The sequence below is a fragment of the Sus scrofa genome, chromosome 3, assembly GCF_000003025.6.
Source record: "Sus scrofa isolate TJ Tabasco breed Duroc chromosome 3, Sscrofa11.1, whole genome shotgun sequence".
NCBI classification, from domain to species: Eukaryota; Metazoa; Chordata; class Mammalia; order Artiodactyla; family Suidae; genus Sus; species Sus scrofa.
In genome coordinates this window covers 22,785,837-22,811,855 of record NC_010445.4, presented here as the reverse complement: position 1 = coordinate 22,811,855, position 26,019 = coordinate 22,785,837, and the positions used below count along the sequence as shown (strand labels likewise).

General features: G+C 50.0%; 1 protein-coding gene across 2 annotated transcripts in view; it reads right to left on the bottom strand.

Annotated features, from left to right (window-relative positions):
* Nucleotides 1–26,019, bottom strand: part of COG7 (component of oligomeric golgi complex 7) — an 86,166-nt gene that overhangs the window by 14,734 nt on the left and 45,413 nt on the right. The window contains exons 11-16 of one of the 2 annotated variants that reach the window (XM_021086473.1): nucleotides 24,776–24,841; nucleotides 17,958–18,144; nucleotides 15,690–15,830; nucleotides 6,450–6,533; nucleotides 4,872–4,947; nucleotides 1,226–1,340 (exon numbers count right to left, since the gene is read on the bottom strand). In XM_021086473.1, coding sequence (XP_020942132.1) covers nucleotides 4,879–4,947; nucleotides 6,450–6,533; nucleotides 15,690–15,830; nucleotides 17,958–18,144; nucleotides 24,776–24,841 — 547 coding nt within the window. In that variant the 3' untranslated portion in view covers nucleotides 1,226–1,340; nucleotides 4,872–4,878. Of the gene's footprint in view, nucleotides 1–1,225; nucleotides 1,341–4,871; nucleotides 4,948–6,449; nucleotides 6,534–15,689; nucleotides 15,831–17,957; nucleotides 18,145–24,775; nucleotides 24,842–26,019 lie in introns of those variants that run through there. The other variant, XM_021086472.1, reaches the window with a different exon arrangement.

The window sequence follows — 26,019 nt, the reverse complement described above, 5'->3', positions numbered from 1 at the left end:
ATTTTCTCGGTACTAACGTGGTTTTGTTACTACATGTCTGATAGCTTCCTCTTTATATATTTCGGTGCCGTGTCACTGGACAAATAAGGGTGTCTATTACAGGTTCACTGTGACATCCATGCCAACATAAAGAATCCTTTAGTCCCATTTATTATCTTTCACTTGATTCAACCTCAAATGAAAGTGATGCAGCTGTCTTGTCTTCAGCTTGCATGTACATGAGATGCCTTGTAGCAGCCATTTTTAACCTTTCGATGTGAGCTTAACTTTCAGTGTGGCACCTTCTCTTGAGCTGCTGGATCCTTTATATACCAAGCGACTGTTTTCTGTCTGCTCAGCCTGACTCAGAAGGCCTGAAATGCCCAGTATTAGGGATGAGATGATTTTTGATCAGAGAGTATGTGATCCCTGTTCAAATCTGTCAGCCCCAGATAATGAGAAAAAAAGAAAGATTTTAATTTACTGTATTTTCTACCTTGTGGGTTTCAAGATCCAAGAGCCTTGGGGAGTTTGGCGCTCACGACAGACAGAGGCATCTGGACAGAAAATGTTAACCTCTATGCTGGAGAGTTTGTTTTTGTCCTGACAAGAAAAACTGTTTTGTTTTGTTGTTTTTGCTTTTTAGGGCCTCACCCGCGGCATACACAAGTTTCCAGGCTAGGGGTCGAATCAGAGCTGTAGCCACCAGCCTACACCACAGCCACAGCAACATGGGATCTGAGCCACATTTGCGACCCACACCATAGCTCACAGCAACGCCGGATCCTTAACCCACTGAGCGAGGCCAGGGATTGAACCTGCATCCTCATGGATGCTAGTTGGGTTCATTGCTGCTGAGCCACAAAGGGAACTCCCAGAAAAGCTGTTTTTATGAGGTGCCACTTTACTTGGCACCTGGCCCACAGAGAGGGGAAGCAGAGAGAGCAAGGGAGCACCTGGCAGGCCCCCTGCCCTCACCTCCCAGCTGAGGGCACCAGTGGAGCTCACCCAGGACGCTGCGCACACAGGGAGACAGAGTTAGGATGGCTCCTGGCCTAATCCCCTCTGTCCTGCAGGAGTTTTTCAGAAGGTGCAGTAAGAAAACCCAATCTTTCTCAGTCACCGTGTGCCCTGTGACAGCTACTTTAGTTTGAGTGTGGACGTGTGCGCTGAGGGCAGGGTGCTATCACGAGCGTGTGCCATCACTTCCGAGCCCACTGCTCCCTCTCCCGCAGGCCTCTCTCACCTTGCTCGGGAGGAAACGGCAGCTTTCCGGCGTGCAAGGCCAGCTCTAAGGCAGAGTCCTCCTGAGTGACGAATGGCTCAAGGTTCAGGGGGAGGGACATGATATACTGCCCGATCTGGAACACAAGAAAGCACGGTCAGCCTAGCGTTGATTCCTACAGGGGCGTATTTCATGCCGTGCGTTTGTGCGAAGGCAAATGGCAGCCAGACAAAACTGCGTGACTAGCAGCAGCCCCGGGGTCTGATTTTTCCAGCGTGTGGTAAGATTGGCGAGGCGATGCCTGAAAAGAACAACCACAGGACTTTGCATGTAGATCACAGAGGCAATAATTTCCAATTATTCACTGCTATGTTTGAATATGAATGGGCTCCATATCTTTGGAATGCATTTGGTGCAAGTTCTCCTTCCAGTGAGTGATGGCGGAGTTCCCGCTGTGGCACAGTGGGTTAAGACGCCAAGTGCAGTGGCTCAGGTCACTGCAGGGGTGCGGGTTCCAATTCTGGCCGGGGCATGGTAAGTGAAAGGATCCAGCTGCCAATCCCTGGCCTGGGAACTTCCAACTTCCATATGCTACAGGTGCAGCCACAAAAAAAAAAAAAAAAAAAAAAAAAAAAGGAGCAATGGATACCAAAGTGTGCTTTGTAAAATTTAAATAAGTTACTATTATCATTCACAGATGAAAAACCAGTAAGATGCTAATGTCAAATGCATGGTCAGGCAAGAATTCCAACCCTGTCTTTTGGATTTGGATCCGCATCTCTCCCTTCTAGCTGACTTAACCAAGAGAAAGAAGGAATTTTGTTGGGGGAAACATAGCAGTGAATAATTGGAAATTAATTTGGAGGGGAAACTATATTGTTTTCACAACTCTAGAAACTAAACCTCCTCGGCTGGTGAGGAATCGCAAAGGTAGGGCTACAGGACATGTGGGATGAACCCACGAGTTATGCAGTGTTTGTCACGTGTTTGTCAGAAACATGTGACTGTTGCAGTTCCCGTCATGGCTCAGTGGTTAACAAATCTGACCAGGAATCATGAGGTTGTGGGTTCGATCCCTGGCCTTGTTCAGCACGTGAAGGATCCGGCGTTGCCATGAGCTGTGGTGTAGGTAGCAGATGCGGCTTGGATCCCGAGTTGCTGTGGCTGTGGTGTAGGCCGTCAGCTGTAGCTCTGATTCGACCCCTAGCCTGGGAACCTCCATATGCCACAGGAGAGGCCCACGAAATGGCAAAAAAACAAAAAAAAAAAAACAAAAAAAAAAAAAAAAAAGAAAGAAAGAAAAGAAAAGAAACATGTGACTGCCATCATGGTACACTGTAGATAGCTATTTCTATTACAACTCATAACTGTTCAGTATTTTAAGATAAGGTATATATTTTGTTTCAAAATGAGGTTGATTTTTGGGTTATGATAATGTATAACCAGGTTATGACAAAAAATATACATATATATTGGAGTTCTTGCTGTGGCTCAGTGGAAACGAATCTGAGTGGCATCCATGAGGACAAAGGTTCAATCCCTGGCCTCCCTCAGTGGGTTAAGGATCCAGCATTGCTGGAGTTCCCGTCGTGGTGCAGTGGTTAACGAATCCGACTAGGAACCATGAAGTTGCGGGTTCAGTCCCTGCCCTTGTTCAGTGGGTTAACGATTCGGCGTTGCCGTGAGCTGTGGTGTAGTTTGCAGACTCGGCTCGGATCCCGCGTTGCTGTGGCTTTGGCGTAGGCTGGTGGCTACAGCTCCGATTCAACCCCTAGCCTGGGAACCTCCATATGCCGCGGGAGCGGCCCAAGAAATAGCAACAACAACAACAACAACAACAAAAGACAAAAAGACAAAAAAAAAAAAAAAAAAAAAAAAGGATCCAGCATTGCTATAAGCTGTGGTGTAGGTTGCAGATGTGGCTCGGATCCTGCGTTGCTGTGGCTGTGGTGTAGGCTGGCAGATGTAGCTCTGAAATGACCCCTAGCCTGGGAACTTCCATATGCCATGGGTGCGGCCCTAAAAAGACCACAAAAAAAAAAAAAAAATTACTAGTTTGGTCTCCTTTTAAAAGAGGTAACACAGCTGGTAAAATAAATTAAATCAGCACTTTCGCCTTTCATTTATTTGCACAATCTTTCACTCAAACTAGACAGTCACTTACCTCATGAATAACCACAACCACTGTACATTTCAGCTTGAAATAGCAACAAACTCATCACTTTTCCCCACGGCTGGAGGAAGAGAAGGACGCTGACTACTAGGGTTAGAATGTCTCCACTCTAATTCCACCCAGCAAGTACTTCCTGAATACCTACTACGTGCAGGGACCACAGACACATCCCTGCATGTGGCACCCTTTTCACCCACGGCCATGACCTCTTGGCTAAATCCACAGACCCAGTTTTCCTGGAAATAAAGAAGCACTCTCATTCCGCCTTGCATCTATGCTGATTTGTTTTTTCCAAAGCATTTTCTCCCACTCTATCCCCTTCTAGTGCTCACCCGTTTCTGTGTGGGCCAGGCATGCATCAGCAAGGCAAAGTGTCAGGCGCAAACCTGCAATAATCTGACACCTCAAACTTCAATCAATTGGCCTTAGATTGTGTGGACTGCTGTGTTTCCTAAAGAGATTCCACAACATCGGGTTTCTCGCAAGAGTTCTATTTCTTGGAAATCGACGTGGGAAGGGTGCTTACTATCACACCTGCAGATGCTTGCCTCTTATTCTCGCCTTTTCAATAAACACTCCTAGACATCCTGTTTGGTCAGTGCAGTGACGCAGGAAAATGAAAAGACCTGTGATCAGAAGGACCTGGGTTTGAGTTCTGGCTCTACCACTGGGTGACAGTGAGCAATGGACTCGATCTGTCGGGGCCCTGGTGTCATCATCTCTGAAAGAAGGATGATCTCATGCTGACTTCAAACGGCTGTGGCGAGGATGAAATTAATACTGTGTGAGACACACATCAAGCGCCTGGCATCCTAACAGAGCAGCCCCGCCCCACTCTCATCCCCCAGATCCTTGGGGCTTTTGACTGTGAGACAAGGCTGCCGCCAACTGGCTCACAAAGTTGTTCTCGCGATAAAATTCTATCGAGGCTGCGTGCTACCTCGCAGCACCACCAATAAGAGCCTAGCACTGTCCCTGCACGCAGTGCGGGTTTGATGGAAGGTCACTTCCTGAGTTCCGGTCATCAGCCCCCAGGTACAACATCTGTCTGGGAGCTGACGAGTCCTGGCAGGTGGGAAAGGCTTGGACACTCATCCTCACCCTCCCTAATTCCTCCCCACCTCATCTTCTTCAACTTTTTTTTTTTTTTTTTTTTTTTTGTCTTTTTAGGGCCGAACCTGCGGCATACAGGCGCTCCCAGGCTAGGGGTCGAATCGGAGCTGCACCTGCCAGCCACACCAACACCAGACTCAAGCCATATCTGCAACCTACACCGCAGCTTGTGGCAATGCTGGATCCTTAATCCACTGAGCGAGGCCAAGGATCGAATATACATCTTCACAGACACTATGTGGAAGTCTTAACCCATTGAGCCACAAGGGGAACTCCAGCTTCTTCAACTTTAAAGTCAATTTGATAACCTCTTGAGTCCCTTCGAGTAACGTCTTTTCTGGAACCCACTGAAACGGTAATGCACATTGCCTCAATTCTAACCATAAGATTAGTCCCATTGGTTGGAAAGACCAACCCATATTTTCAGTTCCATCCGTCCAGGATACTGGGCAACGCCCTGGAAAAGAGAAGGAAAACAACTGTCGTTTTGGACTTGACACTGTTACCAGTAAACGGAAAGTGGAGGCCGTCCTTCCTGTTCCCACCGGTGGGACCCCACACACTTCTTCTAACTCTACAATACTGATTTTCAAAAAGTCCTTTGTGGGAGTTCCCGTCATGGCTCAGTGGTTAACGAATCCGACTAGGAACCATGAGGTGGCAGGTTCGATCCCTGGCCTTGCTCAGAGGGTTAAGGATCTGGCGTTGCCGTGAGCTGTGGTGTAGGTTGCAAGACTCGGCTCGGATCTGGCGTGGCTGTGGCTGTGGCGTAGGCCGGCGGCTACAGCTCCGATGAGACCCCTAGCCTGGGAACCTCCATGTGCCGCAGGGGGAACGACCCCAGAAAAGGCAAAAAGTCCAAAAAAAAAAAAGTCCTTTGTATCTATTGCAATGGTCATAACTTACATAGGGGTGGGTTCCAAAGTGAGAGCTTAAGGCAGAAATCACCTCTCTCAAAAGGACCCCTGGATTTCCCGTCATGGCTCAGCGGTAATGAACCCGACTCGTATCCATGAGGATGCAGGTTCAATCCCTGGCCTCGCTCAGTGGGTTAAGGATCCAGTGCTGCCGCGAGCTGTGGTGTAGGTCGCAGATGCAGCTTGGATCTGGTGTGGCTGTGGCTGTGGTGTAGACCAGCGGCTGTAGCTCTGATTGGACCCCTAGCCTGGGAACTTCCATATGCCACAGATGCGGCTCTAAAAAAGGAAAAAAATAAATTAAAAGCCCCCCTGAAAATTGCAGAACCCTCCCGCAGTGTGAGGAAGACACAGTTGGGGTGTATTCCTCCTGTAGAGTATTTCTCATGCACACTGACATTTCAGAGCAAGGGAGCTGGGCTGCAGGAAGGAATGAAAGTTAAGGCCAGGTACAGATGTCTGGGTGATAGTCAACTCCCAGGGGTGAAAGGTGAAGGGAGGAAGGGCTCCGAGGGCCCCTGCTCCCCTGCAGGGCTATTCTGTTCTTTGTTAATATAGTCAGCCTCTATAACTACAATTCTTGTGGAGAGATTTACTTGCTGCTGTGCAACTGAACATGAGAGCACTCAGCACAGGCCTGGCACATAGGAGGTGCTATCTGTTTTGTGAGTTTGAACTCAGGACCACAGACACACGGTTCTTCCGAAAAGACACAGTCACCTGCTTCCCACCTTCCCAAGTCAGCACCTCCAAGGGACCACACGCTGATGCCCTTGGGTACTGGCCGCACCGGCGACTGAGAGGACTGGGGGAGGAGCAGGAATGGGCTGCGTTCTGAGATCTGCCTGGGGTTCATCAGCTGACCAAGGGACATCAGCTGCAAGGCCTGGATGTGGACGGAGACCATCCAAAAGCAAAAGGCACAGACAGCACGGAGGCAGCAAGGACCCCTTTACCCAGCAGGGCCAGAACTGAAAGACAAGGCGAAGGAGAGGTCCCGATGCTGGGACCAGCCCGGAGCAAGGTGCCCAGAGGCGCTTACGTTGCTGATGTACTCGAGGGGGGTGAGACTGAAGGTGGGCAGGTCATCGGTCAGGGTCTCTCCAATGCCGGCTGTGTTCCAGCTCTAGAGGAGGAAGGGGAAGAAGCGGTCAGTGGCACAGCAACCAGGCAGCACGGGCCAGCGCCACGTGCTGGAAAACACGGAGCGCGGCCCCTCCCACGGGCGCTGTCTTTGCTCAGAGCTGGCCTTTGGGGTCAGCACCACGGAGCAGACACGGGGCTTCTCTTCTTTAAGTCATCACCTTGAAGCCCACCATGGAGAAAGTCATTCAGATCCATAAAACAGGAAATCCTGTCTTCTCAACTCAACTATTCCATGGAACTGACCCTTCTGTTCGCCTTCCTTGGAATGGGAATGGAAGAGTTGGAAATTCTCTCTTTTTTTGTCTTTTTAGGGGCCACACCCTTGGCATATGGAGGTTCCCAGGCTAGGGGTCAAATCGGAGCCACAGCTGCCGGCCTAAGACACAGCCACAGCAACACAGGATCCAAGCAGCGTCTGCAACCTACGCCACAGCTCATGGCAACGCTGGATCCTTAACCCACTGAGTGAGGCCAGTGTGTCCTCAAGGATACAAGTCGGGTTCATTACCTATATGCCACAACAGGAACTCCAGGAGTTGGAATTTTTTGCTTTTTAGGGCCACACCTGCCACATATGGAGGTTCCCAGGCTAGGGGTCTCATCGGAGCTGCAGCTGCCGGCAACACCAGATCCAAGCCACATCTTCGACCTACACCACAGCTCATGGCAACACCAGATTCTTAATCCACGGAGCAAGGCTAGGGACTGAATTTGCGTCCTCACGGTTGCTAGTCAGATTCATTAACCACTGAGCCATGACAGAAACTCCGGAAATTCTTGTTCTGAGTTAGTTACTCTAGTGGGCGGGGCAACAGGTCCAGAAGCTGCTGGCCCAGGTAGCCTCACTACTTCCTGGGCTGTCAGCACCCCGGAGAGACTAGGACCCCCTAAAATCCTCCCCAGAGACCACGTGTGAATTCCATATCCAGGGCTGGGGGCTGGGAAGCTCTGTCTGGTGGCAGGAATACCCAAACCGCATTCACCCCTGCTACTGCACTAAGTTAAAGCTGCTGCTTTGCTATATACCTGCTTCCTGTCTCTAGGTTTCAACTGATTCCAGACTTACAGGGAAATGGATGAGAAGGTGCCTCCAAACCCCACCAGCTGCCCCCCCCGGCACCCCCATCCTCTTCATGACCCTGTTCCGGAGACCCGCAGCCCTGACACGTCTCCTTTTGTCATTTCATGGGACTCTGACATCACTGCGGGAGCCGGCCCGGCCCCCTCTCCAGGGTTAGGCCAATTACGGGCACACACGTGGTTAAAGAGTTCAACGGGCATGGCTTTACACAGAAATCAAGTTTCTTGGGAGTTCCTGTCGTGGCGCAGTGGTTGACGAATCCGACTAGGAACCATGTGGTGCCTGCCCTTGCTCAGTGGGTTAACGATCCGGCGTTGCCATGAGCTGTGGTGTAGTTTGCAGACGCGGCTCGGATCCCAAATTGCTGTGGCTCTGGTGTAGGCTGGTGGCTATAGCTTCGATTGGACCCCTAGCCTGGAAACCTCCATGTGCCCCAAGAAAAGGCAAAAAGACAAAAAAAAAAAAAAGAAAGAAATCGAGTTTCTTAATTCCAACCTGAGTCACCCTAAAGTCAGCCTGGAAAACAAGGCCTTTTCCTGGCTGGACTCCTGAGGTCATGTTGCAGCAGCTCTCTGCAGCTACCTGATGCCCGATGTGGTTGCTTGAGCCTTTAAGTGGCTTTCCGGGAATGTTATGACCAGGTCCACCCCTGGGCTCCCAGCCCAGGCTAAGCCGCAACTGCCCTCCCCACGTGTTCCAGCAGCAGCACAATTCTAAAATTTTCCTGCTCTAGACAAATTCTTTTCTTCCCCACCCCTTCCCCTAGAGTTTTCTAAACTCCTTGTGCTTTCTTGAGATTTCGCCTTCATTTCAAAACATCCTTTTTTTTTTAAGGTACTGCCACCCCACAGGGATGGAACACTTGGCTCACCCACATGCACTGAGCATTCATGCTGTGCAGTGCCCTGTGCCAGGCTTTGTGAGAGGAGACAATGAAATGAAAGCCTTAGCTCTATTCTCTTTGGGAAACCAAGAACCCGGACACACACCCACCCTATGCCCCCTACGTCTACACACACACACACACACACACACACACACACACACGCTTTCACTTCCATAGTTGTCAGTGGCAGGTGGCAGGTTTTATATAGTAAGAGCTCAGAGAAGCAAGAGTTCAGGGTGGTGAGAGAAGGGGCCACCCACAGGAGGCATGAGGTGCAGAGAGGGAAGGCTGGCAAGAGAATGCACAGCTTTGAACACCAGGCTAAGAAAAGCCTTTGCCTTTGACAAATAAAATGCAAGGGAGCATGAGAGAGAAGAAGAGAGATGGAAAGGTAACCTGTAGTTCAGATGGCCAGCAAATGCATGAAAAAATGCTCAACATCGCTGATTATAAGAGAAATGCAAATCAAAACCGCCACGAGCTACCACCTCCCACCAGTCAGAATGGCCATCATACATAAGTCCACAAATAACAAGTGCTGGAGGGGTTGTGGAGAAAAGGGAGCCCTCCTGCACTGTGGGTGGGAATGTAAACTGGTACAGCCACTATGGAGAAGAGTTTGGAGATACCTTAGAAATCTATACATAGAACTTCCATATGACCCCACAATCCCACTCTTGGGCATATACCCAGACAAAACTCTACTTAAAAGAGACACATGCATCCGAACGTTCATTGCAGCACTATTCACAATAGCCAGGACATGGAAACAACCCCAATGTCCATCAACAGATGACTGGATTATGAAGATGTGGTATATATACACAATGGAATACTACTCAGCCATAAAAAAGAATGACATAATGCCATTTGCAGCAACATGGATGGAACTAGAGACTCTCATCCTGAGTGAAATGAGCCAGAAAGACAAAGACAAATACCATATGATATCACTGATATCTGGAATCTAATATCCAGCACAAATGAACCTTTCCACAGAAAAGAAAATCATGGACTTGGAGAAAAGACTTGTGGCTGCCTGATGGGAGGGGGAGGGAGTGGGAGGGATCGGGAGCTTGGGCTTATCAGACACAACTTAGAATAGATTTACAAGGAGATCCTGCTGAGTAGCATTGAGAACTATGTCTAGATATTCATGTTGCAACAGAACAAAGAGTGGGGGGAAAAATGTATACATGTAAGAATAACTTGATCCCCATGCTGTACAGTGGGAAAAAAAAATAATAATAATAATAAAAGGTAACCTGTAGTTCAAAAGAGAAATAGAAGGAGTTCCCGTCGTGGCTCAGCAGTAAGGAACCTGACTAGTATCTGTGAGGACACAGGTTCCGATCCTTGACCTCGGTCAGTGGGTTAAGGATCCGGAGTTGCTGGGAGCTGTGGTGTAGGTCACAGGTGAGTCTCAGATCCTGAATTGCTGTAGCTGTGGTGTAGGCCAGCAGCTGTAGCTCTGATTCGACCCCTAGCCTGGAAACTTCCATATGCCGCAGGTGCAGCCCTAAAAAGAAAAAAAAAAAAAAGAGAGAGAGAGAGAGATGGAGAAGACACATCAACCGATCCCAGTGTGCAAAACTAACTTGGATCCTGATTCAAACAGTGAAATCATGACATTGATAAGACAATCGGGAGTTCCCATTGTGGCTCAGAAGCAAATCCCCCTAGCATGCATGAGAATGCGGGTTTGATTCCTGGTCTCGCTCAGTGGGTCACGGATCCAGTGTGGCCATGAGCTGTGGTAAAGGTTGCAGACACGACTCAGATCCCACATTGTTGTGGCTGTGGTGTAGGCCAGCAGCTGTAGCTCCAACTGAACCCCTAGCCTGGGAATTTCCATATGTTGCGGGTGAGGCCCTAAAAAGCAAAAAAAAAAAAAAAAAAGACAATTGGAAATTTGAACACTGATTGATGGCATTAGGGAATTATTTTTAATTTTCTTCTCCAGGGGTGCTTATGGGCTTACGATTATTTTCAGAGTTCTCGTTTTAGATAAAGGGGTCTACCTGAAACAGGATGGCTAGCAGGTGACTATGGTGGAAGCAGGGTGATGAGCGCCTGGAGGTCATTGTACTCTTCCCTCTCCCTTGCGCATGTATGAAAATTTCCATAATGAAGTGTTTTTAAAAAAATAGACTATCACAGGCGTTCCCTGGTGTTCTAGTGGTTAGGACTGGGCACTTGCACCACTGCAGCCCCGGATTTGATCCCTTGTCTGGGAACTGAGATCTCATATGAAGCTGCTGCAGGCCACAGCAAAAAAAAAAAAAAAAAGAAAAAAAGGACGACCATACCGACTGAGTGGGGGGAGCCAGGGGTAAGGGTTTTGAATGGGGAGAGACAAAATCAGAGCAATGTTTCATAGAGATGAATGCGGCAGCTCAAGAAACGATTCGGAGATGATGAGAACCCAAAGCAGGGCAGTGGCCATGGAAAGCGATGGAGACAGATTATCTGTCTTTGTTTTTTAAGGGTTTTTGTTTTTGTTTTGTTTGTTTTGTTTTTGAACATGGGATCTCAGTTCCCAGAGCAGGAATTGAACCTGGGCTGCAGAGGGGAAGGCGCTGAGACCAAACCACTAGACCATCGGGAAGCTCCCGAGACAGATTTTAAGAGGAGGAATAGGACAACACGATGATAAAGTCTTGGCCAAGAGGGGCAAAGCGAGGGAGCAGAGGCGACGAAGGCCAGGGAGGCAGAGGAGGGGGCCCGGGAGCGAGGGCTGAGCTGTGGGGAGAGGCGAGCAGCTCTGGAGGGCGGAGGGCAGAGGGCATCGAAAGGACAAGCAGCAGGAGCCGCGGGCCCTGGGACAGGCCTCCCAGAGAGGGGAGGTGCATCGTGGGACGGGGATCAGGTGGAGGGCAAAGGGAAAGCAGGGCCAGCGTGGAACAGTCCTTTGGAATTAGGGCGAGACAGGGCGGACTGGCAAGGAGCGCCTTCCCCAGCAGGCAGAGAGGGCGGACCTGAAGAGGTCCGCTGGGAAAGGGTGCAGATTATTTTTCAATTGTCCAAAATGTATTTAAAATTCCCTTCCCAGGGGCTTTCCTCTCCATCTGTCGCCAGGTGCTGCAGGGAAACTGCAAGAGCCTCTTTCGAAATGGAATATCGTGTTGGTTTATATTCTTGCAAAGGACAAGGGCAATACAGTTGATGAGCAAACATGCCAAACAAACACTGAAGGACTGGGGTTTAGTTTTCAAATACGCAAGGCCAAAGTGTTTGCCTTTGGATTGTGTGCTCTCTGGCTGGCGCTCGGGGAGCACCGCTCCTGACCTCCAAAGCAGCCTGCGTCCATTCCCAGTGCCCCAGCCCGCCGTGCTGAGGCCTGAATGAGAAGGTGACATGGGGGTGGCGGGGAGACAAGGGGTGTGGAATGCAGAAGCGGGGGGGAGAGACCAGATGGGGAGCCCCCAGTCCAGCCCCATGGAGAACCAAGACTCAATCGATGGGGGAACGAAGGTTTCAGAACAGAAGGTCCAGGTTTTAACCTCTGACAAAATCAAAAGAATAAAAGCGGCCGAATCTGGCAGGTTGGGGAAGGGAGAGGAGAGATGGGAGGAATGCTAATCTCCCCAGCTTTCAGGGCAGGGGAATCAAGGTCAGTGTCTGTCTGAAAAAGGGAAATGTGATAGATAAAGAGCCATGACTTCAATCTGTCAGTAGTTTTCATAATCTTATTTTCTTAATCTCGGAGCCATCTCCAGCAAACTAATACCATCCTGGTGAAGAAACTAGCATCTTGAGTTCAAACCATTCCCTTGGTTTCATTTATCTTCTTTCTTTTTTTTTTTTTTTTTTTTTTTTGTCTTTTTGCCATTTTTAGGGCCGCTCCCACGGCATATGGAGGTTCCCAGGCTAGGCTAGGGGCCGAATTGGAGCTGTAGCCACCGGCCACAGCCACAGTCACGGCAACGTGGGATCCGAGTGAGTCTGCAACCTATGCCACAGCTCATGGCAACGCTGGATCCTCAACCCACTGAGCGAGGCCAGGGATCGAACCCGCAACCTCATGGTTCCTAGTCGGATTCATTAACCACTGAGCCATGACGGGAACTCCCGTTTATCTTCTTTCTCTTTTATTTTTTTTCTTTCTATGGCCGCACCTGCGGCATATGGAAGTTCCCGAATCAGAGCTGCAGCTGCCCGCCTGCCCCACAGCCACAGCCACGCAGGATCCGAGCTACATCGACGACCCATAGGCAATGCTGGATCCTTAACCCACTGGGCGAGGCCAGGGATCAGACCCGCACCCTCATGGATATTATGTCCGGTTCTTAACCCACTGAGCCACAACGGGAACTCCTATCTTCTTTTTCTAGTTATATTCAAATAAAATTTATATTGTACACATTGTTTTCTTTAAAAACAGTATGCGTAGCATAATTCCTTCCTATGGATCAGTCTATCCACAGATGCCTGTCCAGCCTTCTACGTGTAAGTGGGCAGGAAGAGACATCTGGCTTGATGATTTCTGGATGGTGGGATTCTGAAGAGGTTTACTGCTTTTCTTTTTCTTTGCACTTTCGAGTATTACTTGAATTTCTGAAAATGAATATATATCATCTTTATTTATGTATGTATGATAGGCAAGAAATAGATTTATTACGATAGACCCTTGTGAGATATGCAAGTGGGCAGGCAAGGAGGCGCTCTACATCATCTTTCTTTTCTTTTCTTTTCATCTTCTTTTGAGGGCCACACTCGCAGCACATGGAGGTTCCCAGGCTAGGGGTCGAATGGGAGCTGTAGCCCCCAGCCTAAGCCAGAGCCACAGCAACGCTGGATCCGAGCCTCGTCTACGAGCTACACCACAGCTCACGGCAACGAAGGATCCTTAACCCACTGAGTGAGGCCAGGGATCGAACCCACAACCTCGTGGTTCCTAGGCAGATTCATTAACCACTGCGCCATGACAGGAACTCCATCTTTATTTTCAAAAACTGTCATTACGCTTAAAAAAATGAGAATCACAGAAAGGAAGAAAACCACCACCTATTAAGGGTACAGTCTGGAACAGGGCTGTGCCAAATTCTATCATATCCAAAAATCCCAATCCTCACATATCTCTACGGAGAGAATTGCTGTATCCCCGTTTTAAAGATAAGGTGACGAATGGAGTTCCCGTTGTGGCTCAGTGGCTAACAAATCCGACTAGGAACCATGAAGTTGCGAGTTCGATCCCTGGCCTCGCTCAGTGGGTTAAGGATCTGGCGTTGCCATGAGCTGTGGTGTAGGTTGAAGACCTGGCTCGGATCCTGTGTTGCTGTGGCTCTGGTGTAGGCCAGCGGCTACAGCTCCGATGAGACCCCTAGCCTGGGAACCTCCATATGCCACAGGTGCAGCCCTAGAAAAGGCAAAAATAAATAAAGATAAGGTGATGAGGCTCCCAGAGGAAATAACAGCCTTGGCCATGTGATCCGATGCGACCACGTAAGGGTGGAGCCCAGGTCCAGCTACCAGTCATCCATGTCACTTCCGCTGGGCTGTGACAGCAGTGGCTACCCCGCCACTGCCCAACACACACCCCCACCCCACCACGCTAGAAATGCAAAAATCTGGTGAGAAGAGATTTTGTGGCATTTTGCAGGAGGCTTGACCAGATCACACAGTGAATAAGTCAGCGGCCCTCAGCTCCCAGCCTAGTGTGCTTTCCAGAGGGCAGCAGAAAGCAAAGGACTTCCTAAAAGGATCTCTTGATTAGTAAAGGGCCATAACTGGAACTTTCCCAAAAGATTATCTTTATTAAAAAAAAAAAAAAAAAAAAAAAAGCCAAAGCCAGATAGACTTGAGGAGTCAATGAGAAAAATTAATCAGAAACCAGAAAAGAAAGGCATGTGATCTGGACCCCAGGGAAGTCAGAGCCGGGAGAGAAAATATATAATATACTGGTAGGCAATTCCTTGAAAAGGAATCAGGACAATCAGAAAACAGAAGAGGTTGCAAGGCGAGGAAAGTCAGACATTCTAGGAACAGCCAAACAGAGTACCATGGAGGAGCTCCCGCTGTGGCATAGCAGGTTAAGGACCCGTCGTTGCCGCTGAGGCAGCACAGGTTCAATCCCCAGCCCAGCGCAGTGGGTTAAGGATCCAGCGTTGCCGCAACTGCAGCTCAAATTCGATCCCTGGCTTGGGAACTTCCAGATGCCGTGGATGCGGCTAAAGAAAAATTTTTCTTTTTAAAGAAAGAAAGTACAAGGATAGAAAAGGGCAGAACCCCTCAAGCACCCTTCACAACCAGCAGATTAAATCTGGTAAGGCACTCTCCCGAATGACATTCCAGAACAAGTCTCCACAGAATGTTTGGCATGAAAACAATTCACCCTCGTCAGACAATTAGCTTCTCTGACCGGCCCCAGTATAGCTGGTGGCACATAATCTCCCTAACTCCTTTCCGAGAAGGCACAGCTATGCTGTTCCAAATGGTTTACGTTAATTAAGGCTTCCCGTCGTGGCTCAGCGGTAACGAACCCGACTAGTATCCATGAGGACTCAGGTTTGATCCCTGGCCTCGATCAGTGGGTTAAGGAACCGGTGTTGCTGTGAGCTATGGGGTAGGTCCCAGATGCAGCTCAGATCCCACGTGGCTGTGGCTGTGGTGCAGGCTGGCAGCTGTAGCTCCGATTCGAACCCCAACGTGAGAGCTTCCATGTGCCATAGGTGCAGCTCTAAAAAGACAAAAGGAAAAAAAAAGTTAATTAAGCAATTAATAATCCCAGGAAGGAGTCTAAAACACAGCATCACAGGAACTACAATTAAGATAAGACATTCTTGGAGTTCCCGTTGTGGCTCAGTGGTTAACGAATCCAACTAGGAACCACGAGGTTGAGGGTTCAATCCCTGACCTTGCTCAGTGGGTTAAGGATCCGGCGTTGCCATGAGCTGTGGTGTAGGTAGCAGAAGCGGCTCGGATCTGGCGTGGCTGTGGTTGTGGCGCAGGCTGGCAGCTGTAGCTCCGATTGTACCCTTAGCCTGGGAACCTCCATTAGCCGAGGGTGCGGCCCTGGAAAAGACTAGCAAGAGAACAGGGAGTCCATACAGAAGCGGGACTTCTGGGAGAGTGTGAGAGGGCACCTGCTGCAGCTCAGGGAGGGGGTACTGGGCCCGGGGGGGGCGGGGGTAGGGAGAGGCAGGCTGTCCCATTAGTAGGAAACTCACGTCCATCTTGGAAATGAGGAGCAGCTGCTGTTTGATGCGCAGGAAGACGGAATCGAAAGCCAGCTGATGGGCCTGCTGGTTAAGCCGAGTCAGGGCTGCTCGAGATGCCGACAGCAGGTTGTGGTTACTCGACCCTTTTTCCTAAGACAAGAAAACGCAGAAGGAGGGTTGTCAGGCCCTGAATCCAACCAAGGTATGAGCTAAACATTTGTGTGTGTCTTTTTAGAGCCAAACCCGCAGCATGGAAGTTCCCAGGCTAGGGGTCAAATCGGAGCTGGAGCTGCCGGCCTACACCACAGCCACAGCCATGCCAGATCTGAGCTGCATCTGTGACCTACACCACAGCTCACGGCAACTCCAGAGTCCTGAACCCCACTGAGCAAGGTCAGGGATCGAACCCGAGTCCTCATGGATACCGGTCGGGTTCGTTAACCGTTGAGCCACAACGGGAACTTCTAGCTAAACATTTTGAAAAACCACTGAGAGGAAAACAGTAAGAGGGTTCTCTGCAATAATGGTTTCCCAACCTGGCTGTGCCCCAGGAACCCCCAGGGAACACATGGAGTCCCAGACGCCTAGCTCCACCACAGAACTGCTCAATGTGAATCCAGTGGGGTTCTGGAGCCCAGAAAACTATGTTTCCAGTTCACTTTCCCAGGGGATTCTGAAGCATTTAAGCCAACATGAGCTCGGAGTTCCCGTCGCAGCTCAGTGGTTAATGAATCCAACTAGGAACGATGAGGTTGTGGGTTCGATCCCTGGCCTTGCTCAGTGGGTTAAGGATCCGGCGTTGCTGTGAGCTGTAGTGTAGGGTGCAGACGCAGCTCAGATCCCGTGTTGCTGTGGCTCTGGCGTAGACCTGCAGCTACAGCTCCGATTGGCCCCCTAGCCTGGGAACCTCTATATGCCACAGGTGTGGGCCTAGAAAATACAAAAAAAAAAAAAAAAAAAAAAAAAAAAAAAAAGATAAACCAACATGAGCTCGTGGGTTGGCAGTTTAGGAAAAGTTAACCTGAGCCTGTCCCTCAGGGATAGAGGAAGAAGGAAAAAATGACCCGAAGTGTCATGTATAGACAAAAGAGGGTTGGACAGAGCCCTGATTCCCAGTGAGGTCAGGTCGATTATACTCGGCTATGCACTGGAATATACACAACTTGCATGAGCTCCAGGGAACTCCCAACAGCCTGAGAAAACACAGAGACGGAAAATGTAAGCTCAGTTTGGCTATTATAAATGAACTGATTACAACAAACAGACATAAATCAGATCAGCAATAAAGATAAACAGAGTTGCTTTAACCTAATCAAGAAGCATGGATGAATGAACTTGCAGAATGGCTTCAAGAAGTGTTTGTCAAGCTCAAACGCAGCCAGTTGGTGGGTCAAGGTGCAGAGGGACGGCGGGGAGACCCTGGGAGAGCAAGGCAGAGGCACACTCCATGGTCACCTCCGGATCCAGAGGCCCAGCAGGATGATTTCAGATTGAATTCGGTGCTATAGGAACAGCGGTGTCTCTTCCGCTTATCACCAAGAGAGTGAGGTTCAAATCAGATTGCGGAGGGGGGAGGGTTCTGGAAAGGATGCCGTGGCCCTCTAAGAAGCCTGAGGCCATTCCCAGGGTGCATGTGGCTCATTCCACTGGTTGGGCGATTGTCCTTTCCCGGACCCCAGGGGCCCCAAAGCTCAAAGTCAAGGGCAGTTTTATGGGAGACAAACTAAGAGTCTGCACCAGAGGAACAGCCCAAGGGAGGACTTATTCCCATGTTCCTGGGTGGCCGCGTGGAGGAACCCGCATCAGAGATGCTCTGGCTTCTCCCCACCCTCCCTCCTCCCCTGGCTGCTGGGTTGGGGTCCACCTTCCCAGCTGCTGCCCACCAGCAGGCAGTACGCATTCTGGTCTCCTCTCTGCCACTCAGCAAGGGGGACTGTCCCTGCTGCCTGGGGGACTGGGGAGGTCCAGCTCCGCCTGCCCTGCTGACACATTTAACCCTGAGGGGAGCAATAGCAAGCCCATTTGGCCGCACGTCTTAAGCCACATCCTCCAAACCCACCTTTTGTGGGTAGTGAAGCTCCGTTTATTCAACACCTACAGCTGAGTTTCAGCTGGTTCCACCCCCGTTCAGCTGAGTAGCTTCTTAAAACACTAAGAGAAGACGAGGCGGCACAGCCTGGGGCCCACACTCCCACGGGGGCAGAAAGCCTGGGGCGGGGAAAGAGTGAGAAGGGACGAGTTTTCATTTGCAAGAATGCCATCCCGCCGGTCTCCTACCTTGAGGGTATAAAGTATTTCCATTAAACTGCCATATTCAGCAGGGCTATCCTTCTGGAGATAATTATATTCTTGCCATGGGTTCTTGGCAGAGCTCTTCTTGTCTGTCAAGATGCTATCCTGAAAACCCGTCAGGCTCCGAGGGCTGTAGGAATCCGAGAGATACTTCCCAGCCGTGGACAAAATCCTGTAATGAAAGTGATGACATTAGGCCCCCGAGCTATCTGTATGGAACTCTTTCTTCTCAGAGCATTTATGCGGCTCCTTCCTCAATCCCAGGATATCCTCATGAGGCAGATGGATTTAGGGTCCCTTTTATAAGGAAACAGAGAGGTCCTTCAGCCTTTCGGAGGGAGCTGGACCTCAGGTGCCCAATGCACATCAGGTTTTTGGGGGGTTTTTTTTGTTTTGTTTTTTGTTTTTTGTCTTTTTGCCCTCTCTAGGGCCGCTCCTGCGGCATATGGAGGTTCCCAGGCTAGGCGGCCGATCGGAGCTGTAGCTGCTGGTCTACACCAGAGACACAGCAACACGGGATCCGAGCTGTGTCTGCAACCCACACCACAGCTCACACTAACGCCGGATCCTTCACCCGCCGAGCAAGGCCAGGGATTGAACCTGCAACCTCATCGTTCCTAGTCGGATTCGTTAACCACTGCACCACGACAGGAACTCCCCACACCAAGTATTTTTGATTTCCCATTTAATACTCTCTCTAACTGCGTACGCTGTCTTCCTAATATGACGCACAGCCTAGAGGCCAGCTGTCAATCCACCACAAGGGGCCCAAAGCTCAAGGTCAAGGACAGCTTTAGGGTAGACAGACTAAGAGACTGAACCAGACTCCCCGCTAGATAAGCATCACTATTGGGAAAAGTCAAAGCCACGTGCACCATGAGGACCACGGTCCCAGAGGCGCTGGACACGACAGCAGTACGGCTGCTCACTTCTACCCACGGGACTCGCACTCTTGCACACTCGGGGCTCGCATGGTGTCTGTGCACAAAGTAAGAATTACTTCTGCGGTTTACAGAGACCCACTGAGAGACGCTGGTGCTTTCCTGGGAATGAAAAAAAAAAATGCCCCGAGGAGGTTCTATGGGATGATCAACCACTAGAGCTGCTGGGAGAATCTCTGTCTCCGACAAGGAGGACCTCCTCCCCCGACAGATGCTGGGAACCCTGATTCTCCTCAGCCCAAGGTCACCACGCGGCCCACACATTTAAAGGAGGACGGGATGGCATGAGCCGATGCAGCCAGGACACTAGGTGCTGCAGGACATCCCCAAGTCCGTCCTTGACCATCATTTCTCATGAAAAAAAACATCTCTCTGAACATGGCAGCTTTTTGGCACTCACTGTTTTTCTGTTTTTTGTCTTTTTGCCTTTTCTAGGGCCGCTCCTGCGGCATGTGGAGGTTCCCAAGCTAGGGGTCTAATCAGAGCTGTAGCCACCAGCCTACACCAGAGACACAGCAACGCAGGATCCAAGCCGCGTCTGTGACCTACACCACAGCTCACGGCAACGCCGGATCCTTAACCCACTGAGCAAGACCAGGGATCGAACCTGCAACCTCATGGTTCCTAATCAGATTCGTTAACCACTGCGCCACGATGGGAACTCCGGCACTCAATTTTTCAAAAGCAAATCCCCCTGAGTTTGTCAAGGACTAGCTGTACTTGCAAACACACCCTGGAGACAGGACCTGCCTCAGGAACCACTGCTGACACAGGCAGCCACCTGCCTCTGCCATTAAAGGTCAAGTTACAGTTGTCCCTGTGGCTTAATGCCTACAGGTAATTTTGCTGGGTCTTTTATCTGTGCATCCGTGGCCTGTCCCTTCTTGACCTTCAGCTCTTGATTATTTCTTGTCCGGCTCGCAGCAGCCTTCCCCTCCTCACCTGTTCTCCTGACCGGTACCAGAATGACCTTTCCAAGTGGCAAATCTGATTTTTGTCTTTTTCCCAAAGATGCTCCAGTGCCCCTCAAGATAGAACTAAAACTGCCTGGGCGTGGCACCCCGGGCCCTCCATTGCTGGAGGCCTCAGCCCCCCCCATAACCTTACAAGCATTCCTGCTACCATGCCAACCACCCCCATACCACGCTCCCTACTCCCGCATATCTCGCTTGCATACTCCTTTGATCCGAAATGCTCTCCCCTCCTACTCCATCCAGGACCTGTCCCAAGGGCGTGTCCTCTGCCTAATCTTCCCCCCCCCACCCCCCCCACTCTGATCTCAGCCCTCTGACCTCACCAGCCTCTCCCCTCCCTCATGCATTTGTCACATGTCATTCTGTTTCTCTCCCACTAGATGGAGAGGCTAGAACTCGGAATGTTCTTCCTCTCTGAACTCCCAGCACCAAGTACGGTGCCTGGTACATGGCAGGCACTCTGTAATGATTCTCTAAATGACAGGCAACCCTGGGTTTGGTGAGCAGAAAGTTGAGAGCTGAGCTTTCGTCTCTGCCCGCCAGGAAGTCAGCTCTCCTTCTCGGGGTTCCTGCAAACGTGACGGCCTCGGGCAGCCAGGGAAAAAGCGGCATCGGTCTGTCATCCAAGTCGAAGAAGAACCGTTATGCTGGAAATGTTTTGAGTATTGAAGGTTACAGTTAAAAAATGTCAGGAGAAAAAAAAAAAAAAAAAGGTCAGGAGAGGAGTTCCCACAGCAGCTCAGCTGATTAAGAACTTGACTAGTATCCGTGAAGATGTGGGTTCCATCTCTGGCCTCGCTCAGCAGGTTAAGATCTGGCATTGCCGTGAGCTGTGGTGTAGGTGGCAGACGAGGCCCAGATCTGGCGTTGTTGTGGCTGTGGTATAGGCTGGCAGCTGCAGCTCCGATTTGACCCCTAGCCAGGGAACCTCCACATGGTGTGGCCCTAAAAAGCAAAAAAATAACAATAATAATGAAAAAATAAAAAATAAAATAAATGCTGGAATAAATATAGCTCCAACCCCAAAGAACCAATGGCATTTTCCCCTGGTCTCCTCATCATCCAGACACCATCAGATGATCTAATTACTTGAATTTGATTTCTTGTTATATGTCTTTCCTAGTATTTGATTTCCTGTTATATGCTGAAATGAACCTCTGACGTCCTCATTCAAGGAGAAACATCTCATGGATGCTGTAACGGGCTCTAGGCTAGGTCTGGGGGATATCAGAGGATTAAAGGCAGCAGTTGCCCTCGAGAAGCTCAGACATCAACGGGGAGCCCGCCTGTGCCCGTGCTGTGACCTGCGGTGCCAGGAAGCAGTGAGAACACAGGGAGGAGGGAGGGTCCGACATGCCAGCGCCCGCAACTTCCTCAACGCATCTCCTTCCCTTGAAAAACTGGTGCCCCCTCCTCAGCCATGAAAATGTGTGCGTTCATTCTGGATCCCCCGAATCGGAATGGCCCACTGAACTACCCCATGAAGACCTCGTCCTAGTGAAAATACCATTGTTTCAAAGTAAGTGGGGGGCACCACACGAGTACCAAGGAACCTAGGCCAGCTCCCTGGATCTCGCCCGGCTTGCCCCGTGCACGAGAGGTCAGTCCCTCAGATAACATCCAGCTCGACCACACTTTCCTCAGCCCATAAATCACAAAATGATCCCTATCTGCAAGCAGGTGATCTTAAAAAGCCCTGTAGCCAATGCCACTCTTGTCGCTGAAGTAATCTGGAGTGTTCTGAGCTATTGCCTCTGCGACCTGGAGGGGAGTGGTCCTTAGTTGCAGCCCAGGTTGTGCAGATGAAATTGACAGGAAGATAAGATAAGCTTTATAGGCGGCAGCCACAGGCATGGGGCTCCCGGACAGGAACACAGATGGTGACTGTTAGGCTTTCCCGTCCCAGGCTCAGTGCTTCCAGAATGATGTCACCTCTTTAAAAGGCTCCTGTGGATACACCCAATCTGTTCTCATCTCGCGCCAAAGCTAGGGCCCAGCTCTCGGCCTCTCTGGGCTGTAAAATGCAGTTACAGAGGCTCAGCCTTTGTCTATCACGTGCCCGTGCATTCTCTTAACCAGATCCTTCCTCAGCCTTTAGAATGTAATAGCCACCTTCATTAAAAGGTTGACACGAGGAGTTCCCGTCGAGGCTCAGCAGAAACGAATCTGACTCGCATCCATGAGGACACGGGTTCAATCCCTGGCCTGGCTCAGTGGGTTAAGGACCTGGCGTTGCCGTGAGCTGTGGTGTAGGTTGCAGACGCGGCTTAGATCTGGCGTAGCTGTGGCTGTGGCGGGCAGCTACAGCTCCGATTCAACCCCTATCCTGGGAACCTCCATGTGCCACGGTACGGCCCTAAACAGACAAAAACAAACAAATAAAAACAAACCCAGTCTGAGGACAGTGTGGGGATGACACCCATACACTCTGGATGACTCAGCTGATGTCCAAGTTCAAATCACTACCTCTTCGCTGTATCACCCCAGCCACGGCTATTTCCGTAGATCATTTCTTTTACCTGAAAAGTTACTACCTGTGCCAGATTCTAGGTCTCAATGTCTCTTCATGTGCAAAAATAGAGGTAAGAATAGTACCCATCTCTCTGAATCCCTGAGAGGTTTAGTGAGTGAATCCATGTAAAGTCCTTAATATCTGGGCTCAATACATGTGATGGGGGGTGGGGGGCTGTGGATGTTTCTTCTGAAGAATTTCAAGGCTGAGCGGATTTTCAATTGTTACTTAGTGTACTTGTGAATTCTTTTATTTATTTATTTGTCCTTTTGCCATTTCTTGGGGCGCTCCCGCGGCATATGGAGGTTCCCAGGCTAGGGGTCTCATCGGAGCTGTAGCCGCCAGGCTACACCAGAGCCACAGCCACGCAGGATCCGAGCCGTGTCTGCAACCTACACTACAGCTCACGGCAACGCCAGATCTTAACCCACTGAGCGAGGCCAGGGATCGAACCCGCAACCTCATGGTTCCCAGTCGGATTCATTAACCACTGAGCCATGACGGGAACTCCCTGAGTTCTTTTAATTTTTGCCATAAGCTGGACCCACAGAGTCATGACTGCTATAATTAAGGAAACAATATGTTACAGGTCTTTCTTTTAAATTTGTAAAATGTCAAATGTTCGCCTTTTTTTAGGGGCTTTTGTGAACCCAGACCTACTCCCCCCGTACCACAGGCTCCACTCATCATGCACATGCATGCGTGACTGTGTGAGGGTGTGTGTGTGTGTTGCGTGTGATACGGGGGTGAGTGGGTGGGGGCGTGGGGAGGGCGGAAGGGGGTGTCTCCTTCATCATATATATTATTTACACATACTCCGCTGTATGCCTGTGGTTCCTGGGGTTTATTCCTTCCAAGAAGTCACAGAACCTCTGTGCTGGGCTGTTGGGGAGTTGCCAACAGCAGGGGCCGCCCCTTCCGATCGCTGCCGGATGTCCCCCACGGTGAGAACCCTCATGAAAAATCCTGGCACTTGAAGGCAATCCGCAGGCGCAGAAATGAAAGAAGACAGAGAGTGGAGAGAAGAAGAAATGACCACCTTGGAGCCCTGGCTGACCTCCGTCCCCAGCAGCTCAGCCCGACCGCCCACGGCCCACCGGTCCGGGGGGGCCCCCGCCTGCTTTTCATTTTGTACCCCTGCCAGAAATTCCCTCCTGCAGAGATGCCTTTAGGACAACAAAGAATGATCTCAGAAAGAGCTGAGGGGACTGCTGCGAGGCCCTCGCCCCAACATAGGAAGAGACTTCTTCCCCGACCTCCTACAGAACAGGAAAATCAGCTGCACCAGGGCCATGAGAGAGATTCAGCTGAAAGAAGGAAGGAAGGACGTGTGGGAGGCTGGAGCCCTTGGAGGGGAAAACTGGTCTGCGTGGGCTCACGCTGGGGCCACGTAAAAGCCCTGGCCGGTAAGCAAGGAGGTCCTGCTGTACAGCACAGGGAACTGTATCTACTCACTTGTGATGGAACAGGATGGAGGATAATGGGGAAAAAAAGAACGTATGTTAATGTGTAACTGGGTCACTTTGCTGTACAGCAGAAATTGACAGACCACTGTAAACCAACTATAATTAAAAAAAAAAAAACACTTTTTTAAAAAGCCCTGGGGCCATGGAGTTCCCGTCATGGCGCAGTGGTTAGCAAATCCAATTAGGAACCATGAGGTTGCGGGTTCGATCCCTGGCCTCGCTCGGTGGGTTAAGGATCTGGTGTTGCCGTGAACTGTGGTGGAGGTCACAGACGTGGCTCGGATTCAGGAGTTGCTGTGGCTGTGGTGTAGGCCGGCGGCTACAGCTCCGATGAGACCCCTAGCCTGGCAACCTCCATATGCCGCAGGTGCGGCCCTAGAAAAGACAAAAAGACAAAAAAAAAAAAGCCCTGGCCAGTACCAGAATGGACAAAGGGGCAGAAGGCACTTTCCTAGGCCCGACCCCAGAAATCCTCCTTTGCACACGCTCCCTTTGGCAGCACAGAATTCTGCCATGGAACCCAGAAGGTAGGCTGGCTGGGCTCATCCTGATTCTGAGGGATGGTGCACAGGATTTCACCACTGCTTGTAAGACAGTTTCCATGGGGAAATTTATTCTTATCCCCAATAACTGACTTACAAGCATGCAGTGGGAACCCAGCCCACCCATCACCTGGAGACAACAAACATGTCCTGTTCCCTCGCTTCCGTATCTAACCAAGACGGCGTGACAGGTGCCAAGTAGGTCAGAGTCTTGTTCCTTTTAGGCGCTCAGTAAATGTTGAATGATGACCACAGGGACACCTCATATCCTAGGTACAGGGAGTCCTTGAGCTCCCTGTATTGTGTTCTCTATCAAGTTCTTCCCCGCCCACCCAGAGCCCCACCAGCCGCCCACAGCTCTCTCCTACCTGTTGGCTAGCTGTTGCTCAAAGTCCCCACACTGCCGCAAGAGCTCTCCACAGGTGGCTATTATCCTAAACAAAACAAAAAGCACTTCAAGTATCTGGAATGCCGACATTTGCAGGACAAACATTATCTCATTCATAAAAATTCCAACTATTCACCCACTTTTGGGGGTGTGCTGGGTTCTGGGAAAGCGGTTAACCATTTGATGGCCTCCCTGAAATGCTACCTACCTTAGGAACTCCTGTAAAAGGGAAATGCAGCTCCCTTCTAATATCCTCCTATCAAGGGTCTTGGTCATGAATCATATGATCTCAAATAATTTCACACATCCAAAAGTACTGCGGTTGCTTTGGGGCTCTGTCCTTGAGAAAATGGGTTGGGGATGCAAACCATTGCTCTTGGGATGGATGTACAATGAGATCCTGCTGTGCGGCACTGAGAACTGAGTCTAGATACTTACGTCGCAACACGACAATGGGAGGAAAAATTATATACACATGTATGTGTAACGTGGTCCCCATGCTGTAGAGTGGAAAAATAAATTAATTAATAAAATTAAAAAAAAAAAAAAGAAAATGGGTTGGGAATGCTTTGTATCTAAAATTCAAAAAGCAGGAGCTCCCGCTGTGGCGCAACAGCCGTCTTGGGAGCGCTGGGACACGGGTTCGATCCCTGACCCGGCACAGCGGGTAAGGATTCGGCGTGGCTGCAGCTGCCTCTTGGTTCGAAGCTGTGGCTCGGATCTGATCCCTGGCCCGGAAGCTCCACATGCCTCAGAGCGGCCATAAAAATAAATAAAATTTAAAAATCAAAATTCATTATTTAACACCTGTAGGATATAAGATGCTTGCTTGGCCAGGCAGAGGAGGAAACTGTTGGGATATTAGAATTATGTTTCTCTCTGATCCCATGAAAAGCGGATGAAGATGAATCACTTTGTTTCTCAGAGATAAGCCTGAATGAGCATCATTTCTGTATCCTTTCATTTCCAAGTAATTTCATGGTAGGCCTCAAACTCCAGCTACTCAGTCCTGCAACAGCCAACCGTAATGTCAGGACAAATCCAAGGATTAAAAACATCTTAGGTCTAGTTAACTTTTAACTTTCTCTAAAAGTGCCGAGCATCACCAGGATATCTAGGCATTCCATCTATCAGAAAGGTTTATGAGAAAGCGAAATACTCCACTCATATCAGGTACGGCAGAATAGCCTTATGCTTAATATTCTCGGGTGAACCAGGCCACCA